Source organism: Budorcas taxicolor, chromosome 24 (assembly GCF_023091745.1).
Source record: "Budorcas taxicolor isolate Tak-1 chromosome 24, Takin1.1, whole genome shotgun sequence".
NCBI classification, from domain to species: Eukaryota; Metazoa; Chordata; class Mammalia; order Artiodactyla; family Bovidae; genus Budorcas; species Budorcas taxicolor.
Genome location: NC_068933.1, coordinates 39412923 through 39426599, shown reverse-complemented (window position 1 = coordinate 39426599; position 13677 = coordinate 39412923). Strand labels below are relative to the sequence as shown.

Here is a 13677-nt window from a genome sequence, read left to right as displayed (position 1 = left end):
GGTGTCCACTCTTCTTGCCACTGTTACTCAACAAAGTTCTGGAAGTCCTAGCCACAGCAATCAGAGAAGAAAAACAAATAAAAGAAACCCAAGTTTGAAAAGTAGGAGGAAAACTTCGACAGGAAAAGTCACTGTTGGCAGATGAAATACTACTACACATAGAAAATCCTAAAGATGCTACCAGAAAATGACCAGATTTCATCAATGAATTTGGTAAAGTTGCAGGATACAAAATTGATACATAGAAATCTACATAATTCTATACACTAACAACAAAAGATCAGAAGGAGAAATTAAGGAAATAATCCCATTTACCATTGTATCTAAAAGAACAAAATACCAAGGAATAAACCTACCTAAGGAGGCAAACGTCCTATGACTCAGAAAACTATAAGATGCTTAAAAAAAAAAAAAAGAAAGAAGATGACATAGACAGAAATATATACTATGTTCTTGGATTGGAAGAATCAATACTATCAAAATAACTACTCAAAGCAATCTACAGATTCAACCCAATCCCTATCAAATTACCAATGGACGTTTTCATAGTACTAGAACAAAAAATTTTTTTAATTTATATAGAAACACAATGACCCCAAATAGCCAAAGCAATCTTGAGGAAGAAAAATGGAGCTGGAGGAATCAGGTCCCTGATTTCTGACTATACTACAAAGTGACACTAATCAAGACAGATGGTCCTGGCACAAAAACAGAAATATAGACCAAGGCAACAGGAGATAAAGCTCAGAAACAAAGCCACAGTATAACATACAAAGAAGAAAAGACAGTCTCCTCAATAAGCAGTGCTGGGAAAAATGGAGAGCTACACATAAAAGAATAAAACAAGAACATTTTGTAACACCATTAACAAAAATAAACTCAAAATGGATTAAAGACCTCAATTTAAGTGACACTATAAAACTCTTAGAGGAAAACATAGAACATCCTTTGCCATAAACTGTAGCAAATATCTTTTTGGATCTGCATACTAATGAAAATTTTAAAAAATAAACAAATGAGACCTAATTAAACTTAAAAGCTCTTACACAGAAAAGGAAACCATAAACCATAAACAATGGGAGAATATATTTGTAAAGGAAAAGCCCAATAAAAGATTAATCTTCAAAACATATAAACAGCTAGTGTAGATCAAAAAAAAACAACAACACAAACAACCCAATTAAAAAATATACACAATACCTAAATAGACATTTCTCCAAAGAAAACATACAGATATCCAGAAAGCACATGAAAACATGCTCAAGAATGCTAATTATTAGAGAAATGCAAATCAAAACTAAAAATGAGGTATCATCTCACGCTGGTCAGAATGGCCATCGTCAAAGTTGACAAAGAACAAATGTGGAGAAAAGGGAACCCTCCTCCCCTGGTCTGTGGGCATGTAAATTGGTGCAAACGCTGTGGAGAACAGCATGGGTGAGTTAGTGATGGTCTCTCAGTCGCGTCTGACTCTTTGCGACCCCGTGGACTATAGCCCACCAGGCTCCCCTGTCCATGGGATTCTCCAGGCCAGAATACTGGAGTGGGCTGCCATGCCCTCCTCCGGGAGAACAGCACAGAGAACTACTATAAGATCCAGCAATCTTGCTCTTAGGTATACGTCTGAAGAAAACCATAATTCAAAAAGATACAAACCTCCCAGTGTTCACTGCAGCACTATTTACAACAGCCGAGACGTGGAAGCAACCTAAATGCCCGTCAGTGGAGGAATAGATAAAGAACATGCCATTCGTCTGTCCATGAGATTCCCCGGGCAAGAAAAATGGAGCCAGTTACCATTTCCTACTCCAAGGGATCTTCCTGACCCAGGGATCAAACCCAAGTCTCCTCCACTGGCAGGTGGATTCTTTACCACTGAGCCACCAGAGGAGACTAAAAAAGCCATTAACAAGTACCAGTGAGAACACTGACAAATTAGAACCTTCACACTCTGCTGGTCAGAATGCAGGACGCTGTATCAGCTCCGGAAAACAGCTTGCACTTTCCTAAAACATTAAACATAAAAGTTGGGATATAACTCAGTGGCTTCACTTCTAGGAATCTACACAAGAGAAGTGAAAACATATGTCCACACAAAGCCTGGTCTGCAGACATTTGCAGCAGTACTGCCCACTAACAAGGCCAACAGGGCAAACCCAAATGCTCTCCAGAAAATACTATTCAGCAATCAACAGGAAGAAAATACTAATACAGCCTGCAATATGGATCAGCTTCAAAAACAAACTAAAAGAAGCCTGAGGCAGAAGAATACACAGTGCATAATTCCATTTACATAAAATATCCAGGAAAAGCAGCAAGATAAGTTTCTAAGTAAACTACTGACATCGAGTACCAATATATTCCAGTATTTTACATCTTACATCATCAGTGACTATCACGTCGCCTTCTATTTCAAAATTTTTACTCGATACAGTTTCAATCAGAGAAATATTATATTAGTTAAGAAGCTCATCAGTGCCCAGCACATATCTAGTTTATATGCAGTTAAATGCTTTGTTAATCTCTCTCCTGCTATTTGACTTGGTCCATTTTAATTCAGTTAATATCCACACTCAAAATGAGAAAGGCAGGAGAACATAACTGTCAAACTCTGTTTGAAAATCCCATGGCCTGAGGGGCCTGGTAGACTACAGTCCACGGGGTCACAACGAGTTGGACACGACTGGGCGACTTCACTTTCTCTTTCCCTTGTTTCTTTCATTTCTTTTTCATTTATTTCTGCTTGGATCTTTGTGATTTCTTTCCTTCTACTAATTTTGGGGGGGTTTGTTCTTTTCAGTTGTTTTAGGTGTGAAGTTGGGTTGTCTGTTCCACGTTTTTCTTGTTTCTTAAGGTGGGATTGTATTGTCATAAACTTCCCTCTTAGAGCTGCTTTTGCTGCCTCCCATAGGTTTTGAGTTGTCGTGTTTTCATTGTTTTCAAACTCTGTAGTATAGCCATTAACAGTGATGGAGCTTAAGTAACAAAATACTTTTAAAAACAGTGTGTTTCAGCGATCCATAGAACTAGGAGTTGGCTATAAAAAACAACACTCATTCTAGGGCTTTTCTGGTAGCTCAGTGGTAAAGAATCTGCCTGCTAATGCCAGAGACACGGGTTTGATCCCCGGTCTGGGAAGATCCATGTGCCACAACTACTGAAGCCCGTGCACCTGAGAGCTAGTGCTCCACGTGAGAAACCACGGCGATGAGCAGCCCCTGCTCCACGACTGGAGAGCGGCCTGCACAGCAACAAAGACCCAGCACAGCCAAAAATGCATAAATAAAATTATATATATATATATAAATAAAAGATTCATTCTGATTTCTCCCAACTCCCTTAAGAAACACAGGAAAACATACTATATCCCAGGAACTAGAGAAATAAGAGTAAATATACAACAGCCTTCTAAGAGCTTATGTGTTTGAAGTTCACTGCTTCTAAACTCTGCATTGGTTTTGACAATAGAATGTCATTTTGTTCTCAGTGTAGTATCCATACGTTTTCTGGCAATTAGCAGAGTTCTAAAGACCTCAAACTATAACTAAATTTTGAGGTTAAGAATTTTAAAAAAAGCAAAGAGGTTAAAGAAGGTTCAGAAAATTTGAATGGATTTTCTGAGCCAGAACACTTGTAAAAAAGAAATTCTAACTAGTCCAGCAAAGAGCTATTTTGTAAAATAAAATATCTTCCTGTATTTTATGTTTTTCTAAGATGGTCAATAGTGCATTTTAAACTGTAATATTGAGATTCAAAACAAAAGATTAAAAGATATATTTCACACTTTAATTAGAAAACTCACAAGATACTAAAAACCAAGAAAGAAGTTAAGCATGCTTCTATACCTGTATCAACCTTAACTGCAAAACTGATGAAGACCCCAGTTACCCCAAGTGTAACGAATGACATGCTTTAATCCTGTAGGTGACTCCTGTTTAAGGTATATTAACATACACACAAAGAAGTACGGAACTTGTAAGTAAAGAGACACTTATCCAGTTATGTATTCAACACTTTGTCACTGGTAAGATGTGCAAACAAAGAGTGGAAATCAGTGTTCTAAGGACTGGACTAACTAGGGTTACTATTCTGTCACACTGGAGATGGGTGGTCCCTCTTTTCTGTTACTTATGATAACTCTGTCCTAAACGCAGCAGCTGAGATACTTTATAGAAAGAATTATTGTTACCAACGGAGAAGGCAATGGCACCCCACTCCAGTACTCTTGCCTGGAAAATCCCACGGACGGAGGAGCCTGGTAGGCTGCACTCCATGGGGTCACTAAGAATCGGACACGACTGAGCGACTTCACTTTCATGCATTGGAGAAGAAAATGGCAACCCACTCCAGTGCTCTTGCCGGGAGAATCCCAGGGACGGTGGAGCCTGGTGGGCTGCTGTCTATGGGGTCACACAGAATCGGACGCGACTGAAGCAACTTAGCAGCAGCAGCAGCAGCCTTGTTACCAAGGGCAAATTTTTAAGCCCTTCACAGTTTATTAAGCTTTCACACATGCCGTATCACCTGACTCCCACAACCACTTAATATCATTACTAGTTAATTCAATACTACACAGTAACTGCTTCTTGGAAGCATTCATCAACAAAATTATGTTTATTATTATAAATAAATATTAGCTGTGAAGCTAATGAGAGGGGAAAATATTATAAAGACTTAAAGGTTAACCTAAGTCAACTGAGGCATAAAAGAATATGCTTTAGAAGAGTCATCTTCTTGAAAAAAAAAGTTGGGAAACCACTCATCAGGAATTATATAAAAGGACAGTCTCTACCCTGTCTCTTTCTTTGTCGGCCCCTACCACCTTTATTCTTTATTTTTCAGAGACAAGCTTAGGACACTCCTAGCCCACACTAACGGGTGACTGCCATCACTTGACTACCAGGGAAGTTAGGTTAAAGGCTCTGGAATTATTCAGCCGGAGAAAAAGAGATTTAACAACTGACTCTATATGTAAGGTTCTATTGGATTGAGGAAAGTGACAAGGTGTTTTACAAAATTAAAACAGGACATGAGTTTAAGTTGGCTACTGACAAAAGTAATACAGAAAAATCATGACAATTTTTCTGACAAAAATTTTTCTGAAAATTTATGAGTAAAATGCTTAAAGACTTTTATTAAAAAGGATTTTTGTAAGCAGGATAATTTCCTTTAAATGAAGTCATCTAAGTAAAGCTTCTGCTGTTTCAACACTTTGAAAAGAACAAGTCAAGGAAGGGTTAACTCTAACATACCATTGGAGCCACTGGGGGTCTGGATGCCTGCCCTTCACTGTTCCCTGGAGACTGGGTCACCCCATCAGGGTGTGAAGACGGTGCTGTAGGAAGCTGGGAGCTGGGTGCAAGGTGCTGAGATAATTCTGTTTTATGGCTCTTCTCTGATCCATCCAATCTGCTACTTCTCTCTATGGCAATCAGGTCACGGATTTTTTGCAGCTGCTCCACTGAAGCTTTTTTAGGGAAGATAAGATGTGTTTCTCCCTGGAGTTTAAAAAATTACGAAAATATATATGAATGGAGCCAATACTATAGAATACATCATACTTTAACAATCATTCTCTTTGTACCATTTAAGGCACTTCTTAAAAAAAATTACAGGAAAAGGTATACCAGAAAATTAAAATCTGTCTCCTTTTTAGCATCAAATGTTTAGCCTATCTTATTGGTTCAAAAGATCTTTAAAAACATTCCATCTTTTAGGAATACTGTAATAAAGCCTCCTAAAGACTGCAAAAAAAGCACATTCCTATCTTCTCTGTAATACGATTTGATAAAACTATTCTCCATGAAATTTCCTACAATGATACTATCGATATGGCCATTCAAAATGATCACATAAAACCAATAACAAGTTCTATATCAACCTTCGAATCTTGCTCAAGTCTTTAAGAATAGCTGCATGATTAGAAGTCTATGGGGTCCACTAATTTTCTAAGGTAATAAAAATTAAACCCTGATGGTCATTTCAAAACTACAGATTGCTATTTAGTAATACAAAGGTGATATAAACCAACCAACCAAACAAACAAAAAAATCCAATTCTTTAAGAAGTGATTCAGTTAATGAATTCACATAATACAGAGTGCCCTAAGGTACAATAAACATTACAACAAAGCTCACAGTGTAAAACAGTCGGCAAATTACAAAACAAAAACAAAAAGTAAAGTGAAAATTTATTCAATCGAAGTTTAAGGTGTTGAGAACCAACAGTATTAAAACAGCAATTCTGCCAACTGCAAATGGGAGAAAACAGTTGTAACGTGCAGCAGACCAACCTGCAGACCATGAGCATTTAAATTAAACTCCACAATTGAGAATGACTGTAATTCCCTGCTGATGGCAGATCTACAGGAATCAACTGACCAAGACCTTAGTCAATAACGACATGAAGATCAATCCCAAGTGAATCCTTTTTAAAAAGCTGGGAGAGGTCAGCGATCTCCATATATTACCCAAAATAGCCGTTAAAAAAGATCACTATCATTTATTGCATTTATGTGTTTCTAGGTACTGTGCACACATTACCTAAAGAATTCTTATAGCCACCTTGAAAGGTAGGTACTAGGTTTAGCCCTGCTTTTCATATGAAAATATGAAGGCTCAAAAGTTAAATAACCTGCTTGATGTTCTGAATAACCGTCAGTGAAAGGATTCACACAACCATAATTGCTACGCTGTAACTACCTCCATCCAAGACTGAACAGAGATCAAATCCCACAAGCCTGTACAAACAAGTGGAAGGGTAGAGCAAAGCATTACGACAGCTGCCATGATTACACACACAATGACTGGCACAAACTAGAACACACTGAATTTTCCAACATGAGAAAGGAACCACCTCCTATCTATGACAAGGTCTAGAAAGATAAACCAGACGCCTGCTTTCAAACCAAACAGGGAGGCCTCTGATCTCGCACAGTGAGCAGGGCAACACAGAGGAAACCAGACGACACCATGGACAGGAAATGGGGAGCCCCACAGGCAGCGGTCTGCCTGGTCAACAGCTCAGAAAGGCCCCATAATAAGGTGCGGGGAGGCCGTCCCTTCCATCTCCTCAGGACCAGTCCTGAAAGAATGTGTGATTATGAACGAAGTGTCTGTACCAAAAAGTTTAATCAACAGCACTGCAGAAAAAGACAAAACTACAGGCTTAATGCATGAGATCAAACAACATTTTAAGAAACCAACCAGGATTCCAGTATTTGACAAAATCTGTGTTTCTCAACGCATTCTTGCTGAGGCGATTCTCACTGCTGGGTGTAAGTCAACCCAGTCCCTGCCCAATAAATGCTGGTGACATCCTCCAGTCACCCAGACAACCAAAACTATGATGCCCATTCCTCCCTGGGGGTGGGTACGGCTCCTGGTGAGAACCACTCCACTAAGCTAGCCTGATGGGTCACCCATCCTGTGAATCCCAGTCTTTCTCCAGCTCCTCCTCAGAATTTTCATAAAAAAGAATAGTCTGAAAATTTCAGGACAGGTCTTGAATTACCACTGCACCTCAAAGCCCACCAAGTCTCTTTCTGCAGGCAAAGTTCAGTTTCAGTTCTACTGGCTAACACTGATAAAACATTTACTTCTACAGGTCCTGAAGTGTGAAGTCCAAAGCCAGCCAGTAACTCTAAATATAAATTAGTCTGAAAACACGATAACCTTTTCTGAGATTGTGATTCCATTTGTGTCGAATACTACTCCAAGTCTCAACCTGGCTTGTCACCTGGCACTGGTATAGCCAACCTACAGCAAGTCCGCCTGTGGTGGAGGGGTTGTCTGCGGTGTGGGATTTCACTGCTGAAACCAGTACATTCCCAGGCAACTGCAACAGCTAGCCACCTCTCCTGGAACTCAAATATCTGCTGAAAGAAATCTGATTCCATTGAATCTTTAACAACAAACTTTAACAATAAAAAACTAGTAGTCTCCAGTTGTCATTTACTTGAAAGTGAAAGTCACTCAGTCATGTCTGACTCTTTGCAACCCCATGGACTACACAGTCCATGAGATTCTCCAGGCAGGAATACTGGAGCGGGTAGCCTTTCCCTTCTCTAGGGATCTTCCCAACCCAAGGATCGAACCCAGGTCTCCCATATCCCAGGCAGATTCTTTTTTTTTAAATTACTTTTATTGAAGGATAAATGCTTTACAGAATTTTGCTGTTTTATGTCAAACCTCAACATGAATCAGCCATAGGTATACATATATCTCCTCCCTTTTGAACCTTCCTCCCCATTCCACTCCTCTAGGTTAATAGAGAGTCCCTGTTTGAGTTTCCTGAGCCATACAGCAAATTCCCATTGGCTATCTATTTTACATATGGTAATATAAGTTTCCATGTTACTCTTTCCATACATCCCACCCTCTCCTCCCCTCTCCCCATGTCCATAAGTCTATTCTCTATTTCTCCACTGCTGCCCTGTAAATAAATTCTTACCATTTTTCTAGATTCCATATATATGCATTATATTTATGATTTATATATATCATATAATTTATGATTATATGATATACAACATTTATCTTTCTCTGACTTACTTCACTCTGTATAATAGGTTCTAGATTCATCCACTTCATTAGAACTGACTCAAATGTGTTCCTTTTTATGGCTGAGTAATATTCCGTTGTGTATATGTACCACAACTTCTTTATCCATTCACCTGTCAATGGACATATAGGCTGCTTCCGTGTTCTAGCTATTGTAAATAGTGCTGCAATGAACAATGGAATACGTGTCTCTTTCAGTTTTGGTTTCCTCAGGGTTTATGCCTAGGAGTGGGATTGCTGGGTTACATGGTGGTTTTATTCCTGTTTTTTAAGGAATCTCCATACCGTCTTCCATAGAGGCTGTATCAATTCACATTCCCACCAACACTGCAAGAGGGTTCCCTTTCCTCCATACCCTCTTCAGCATTTATTGTTTGTAGACTTTTTGATAATGGCCATTCTGACTGGTGTGAGGTGATGTCTCATTGCAGTTTTAATTTGCATTTCTCTAATAATGAGTGATGTTGAGCATCTTTTCATGTGTTTGTTAGCCATCTTTATGTCTTCTTTGGAGAAATGTCTGCCTTTTTCCCACTTTTTGATTGGGTTGTTTGTTTTTCTGGTGTTGAGTTGTATAAGTTGCCTGTATATTTTAGAAATTAATCCTTTGTCCACAGATATCTTTATCAACTGAGCCACCAGGAAAGCCCAAGCATACTGGAGTGGGTAGCATATCCCTTCTCCAGGGGATCTTCCCGACCCAAGAATCATTTACTTAATTTTCCTGTCATTTGACTAAAAAATTTGCATTTCCTTGAACAAAATCAGCAATGTTCTCAATTTTCCCTGTCTATAGTTTTAACTTCTTTATGGTCAGATGCTTGTGAGCCGCTACAAGCAGATGACACGATAATTGACTACCCTGGCCTCTCCTTTGCAATCATCATAGCCTTCACGCTCTCCTGACACCTCTACCTGAATATTTAACAGTGTACCAGTTACAACTATCCAAAAGACAGCTAGTAGTTTTTCCTCTTGAGATACCTGCTACCCTCCAGGACTTTTCTGTCTCAATGAATGGAACTCTCATCCACTCAGTTGCTCAAACCAAAACCCAGATGTTACCCTGACTTCTTCCTTTCCCTCATACTCCACATCTAATTTATCAGCAAGTCCCACAGACTCTGCTTCAAAAGAGAAATTCTGGATCCTTCCACTCCCTCATTCCCGCTGCTGTCAGTCTTTAACCCAACAGACATTTACTGAGCGCCTCTGTGTACTGGTTCTTCCCCAGGAGCCAGAGCACAGGGAACACCACAGACAGAAAGCCCGCCCTCACGGAGCTTACACAAACCGCTGCCATTTCTCAGAGAGATGGGAACAATAAGCTTTCTCCCTGGCCCTGGAGCTTATCCCTCACCCTCATGCAGAACACTCAGAATATTCTCTCTACAATGGCTAGGGCAATGCTTAAAAATATTCTTCCCTGCTTAAAACCTTTCAGTGGCTTCCCATCCCACTTGTCACCATGTCGTCTTTACCACAGTTCCCCAAGCTCCATGCCCACACCTCTGCCCACCTCTGTGGCTACTTTCTGTGCCAAAACTACACCTGGTAGAAGTCCTCTGCCCAGGCCAATCTCCATGACTGGAAAGCGCTCACCCGAGAGCGTCAGGGACCTGAACTGCTTTTCCTCGCTCAGGTCCCAGCTCAAACATGATCTCCGGGACCTCCCCGACCACTCTTCCTTACGTGGCTGCTCCCAACTACGGTGGCTTATGATGTCTTTTCAAGCCTTACTTCATCTATGTTTTCACATCTGTCTGTTTGCCTTATTGGAATTCAAGCTCCATGTGAGATAAAGGATCTGTTACCTCTTCACCACTGGATTCCTAAGGCCTGAAGTAGACGGGGGGAGGGAAGCAGAGAGGTGGGGAGGCAAGTGCACCCAGGGCCACTCAGCGACAGCACCTCCTGAACAGCGGCCACAGCCTTGCCAGCTCTGACTGCTACTGATCACTCAGTCTCTAGAACCAGGTTTGATGTCTTTCAGTACTCCATAAACTAGAAATGGCTAAGCACAGATGTACACACAGAAAACTCATCATCTGGACAGCTACTTTCCTGTGTCATAAAATTAAACTACGCCACAGACTCCACAAGATGGAAACACCAAAGTTTTTGTCTGACCTAAAAATAAAAACAAACACAAAACACTGAGTCTTCTCTTCTATCACAAAAGAGAACCCTTACATATGGCCGCTAACTCAACCTTTCCATTTTTACCCTTTCATATCTTCCAGGGGGTTGGAGGCCACTCTTCTGTGCTCACATAGTAGATTTTGGCTAAAAGTCTAAAAAGAGCCACAATTTAGTCCTTGGGTTGCACGTCTGACCTCCCTAAAGGACGGAGATGTTAAGAACTCTCCCCATGGGAGAGCAGTTATATTTCACTGTGATTTTAAAGTATATTTACAGTGATTTTTCAATGTCCAATAAGTGAAGAAATAACTAGTTCCCCAGCTTTCCTGAACGAATCAATTAAAAAATATTATCTTGTTTAGAAATCACTGGTCAACACTACAATGAATGCTCTGTACATAAACTGCAGAGAAAGCCATGAACACACTTACCTCTTCAAATCCCATTTCAAATAAACATTCAACAGCTCCTCTGACAGGCAAGAGTCGAGTAGAAAAAGTAGTGTTTCCAATCCGGATAGATCTATATTTTTCATCATTAGGGTTTCTGATTAAAAAAAAAAAGTCTGATTATATATAACAATTTATAATTTTCACCGTGTTTTTACATTCTTTCTATGTTTTATACTGGCTATATTCCCTGAAGGCAGGAGAGAGCCCGACTTTACAGACAGCCGGACACCCTGATCTGGTGATTCTTCCCTCAGGGCACATTTAGCACAATATCACTGTTTACCTTCACAGCTGATCATAGTAATGCTGCCAGGAGGGAAATACATGCAACTTTCTATTTCTGTGCTGTTAAAATTAGAGACCTTTATGAGTTTTGGGACTGCTAAGAAAAAAAAACTCAAGCAAGCTCCAGACACAGGCAGAAAGTTTTGCCTGTTTTGTTCTGATGGATCTCAATCATCAAGGATAACACCTGACATGTAGATGGTGTTAATAATTTATAGTTTATTAAAAATTAATAAATGCTTGTGAAATTAATGAATACAAGAAACTAAGAAGTTACATAAAAATGAACCAAAGTTCCTCAAAGACTTTACTTCTGACAAACACGAACCTAGTTAAAACTTAACAGTCATTTGATTTTTCTTCCTTCCCTAGGCCAATGGTTGTTTTTACTACAAGTCTTGTTTCAGCTCAAGATATATTTTTGTCACAATAAGTATGGTAATAATATAAAATGGATATGAATTTCTTTTACAATGATTAAGATTTTGAATATTACACATGGGGTGAGACCAGCACATGAAACATTTTTGAGATTTTTAATAATCTTGATAAACCAGAAAGATTATTGGAAAAAAAAAAGTTAGAGACAACCATGGTATTATACTCAAAAAGGCCTTCTGAACATAATTTAGGATAAGTAGGTTTCATATCTGACAGTGACACCCTTAAAAATGGTGAAACTTAAAGTGTTAGTCACTCAGTAATGTCCGACTCTATGTGATCGCATGGGTTGTATCTTCTGTTCATGGAATTCTTCAGACAAGAATACTGGGGTGGGTTGCCATTCCCTTCTCCAGGGGATCTTCCTGACCCAGGGATCAAATCCAGGTCCCCTGTTTTGGACGCAGACTCTTAACCATCTTGAGCCACCAGGGAAGTCCAATGGCAGTGGCTTCCCTCAGCACGACACTACGGTTTCTGTGGCTGCGTCAGGTGTCCACAGAAGTCCTGAGACCATCAGTCTGGGGTCTGGAATGGCAGGGTGGACAAATGCTAGCAGATAACCAGCCACCTTAGTCCTAAACTTATACATGTTCTCTATACTGTGATGTAAAAACAAAACCAAAATAGGGATTTTTAATTGTGGAAGTTTCAACAAATTTCACATTTTTTTCCATCGAGCAGCTCCCGTTGCTAAAAAACTGTCATAAACACTACATGAAACTTTTTTTTAAAACCTCTTTTCCTTAATTTCAAAAACTACACAAGTTTATTACAGAATATTTGGAGACAAAAGTTTTAATATAGTGTTCTTTAAACTGTCCAGATTGGTGCTAATCTATTCTTTGCTATTCATCCATGCTACTGCTAAGCCACTTCAGTCGTGTCCGACTCTGTGTGACCCCATAGATGGCAGCCCACCAGGCTCCCTCATCCCTGGGATTCTCCAGGCAAGAACACTGGAGTGGGTTGCCATTTCCTTCTCCAATGCATAAAAGTGAAAGTGAAGTCGCTCAGTCGTGTCTGACTGTTCGTGACTCCATGGACTGCAGCCTAGGAATACAGAAATTGAGAGCATTCAATTATTATTAATTATTACAGTAACTTGACATTGCCATGAAATTTTCATTGTATTTCACAAAGTTATAGGTCCACAAAGGATTGGAAATTAAAAACAAAAGCACTGTTCTTCACTGCAGGTCATAAAATGGTCACTGCCATAAAATGACAGAAACACAAGGAGAGACAGGTGCCTTACTATTTTATTCTGTGTATTAGATCAGTTTCTAAATCTTGACAATACTGACCTTTGGCCTTTGTTGTGGGGGCTACCTGGGCACAGGAAAATGTTTAGCATCCCTGGCTTCTCTGCTACACTATGTCACAAGTATGCCACTCTTTCTTACAATGTAAACATTAAATGACAGTATAACCCTACCTTTATCAAAGCTGGTTACACATAAATGAGGCATCTTTTCATGATTCTCAACACATCCCACAGGGTGATAAACAAAGCAGTACCACCAGGATGGTACAGTCTACTGGTGCAAAAGTGCCGGAGCTCTTAATCTACTTTTTCCCAACAGTTCTCAGATTTCTACATAATCAGTCTTTTACCGTACTTAATTTTTTAATTTTTCTTCCCCTTTCCACTAGTGTTTAAAAATTCTTATAGAACTTACACAAGCTGTTCTGCTAATTAGTTTGATGTGTTTCAAAGTAACTGTCGATGCAGCATCTTTGATATGGGGTTTGTATATTTTAGATTTTCCTCTCTAGCATCTAATAGGCAATTT

The 13677-nt window shown here is 39.5% G+C and overlaps 1 protein-coding gene across 1 annotated transcript in view; it reads right to left on the bottom strand.

Annotated features, from left to right (window-relative positions):
- NGLY1 (N-glycanase 1) overlaps positions 1-13677 on the bottom strand; it is a 59964-nt gene that overhangs the window by 39992 nt on the left and 6295 nt on the right. Inside the window, exons 2-3 of the mRNA XM_052661417.1 lie at positions 11135-11249; positions 5253-5498 (exon numbers count right to left, since the gene is read on the bottom strand). Coding sequence (XP_052517377.1) covers positions 5253-5498; positions 11135-11249 — 361 coding nt within the window. The remainder of the gene's footprint in view (positions 1-5252; positions 5499-11134; positions 11250-13677) is intronic.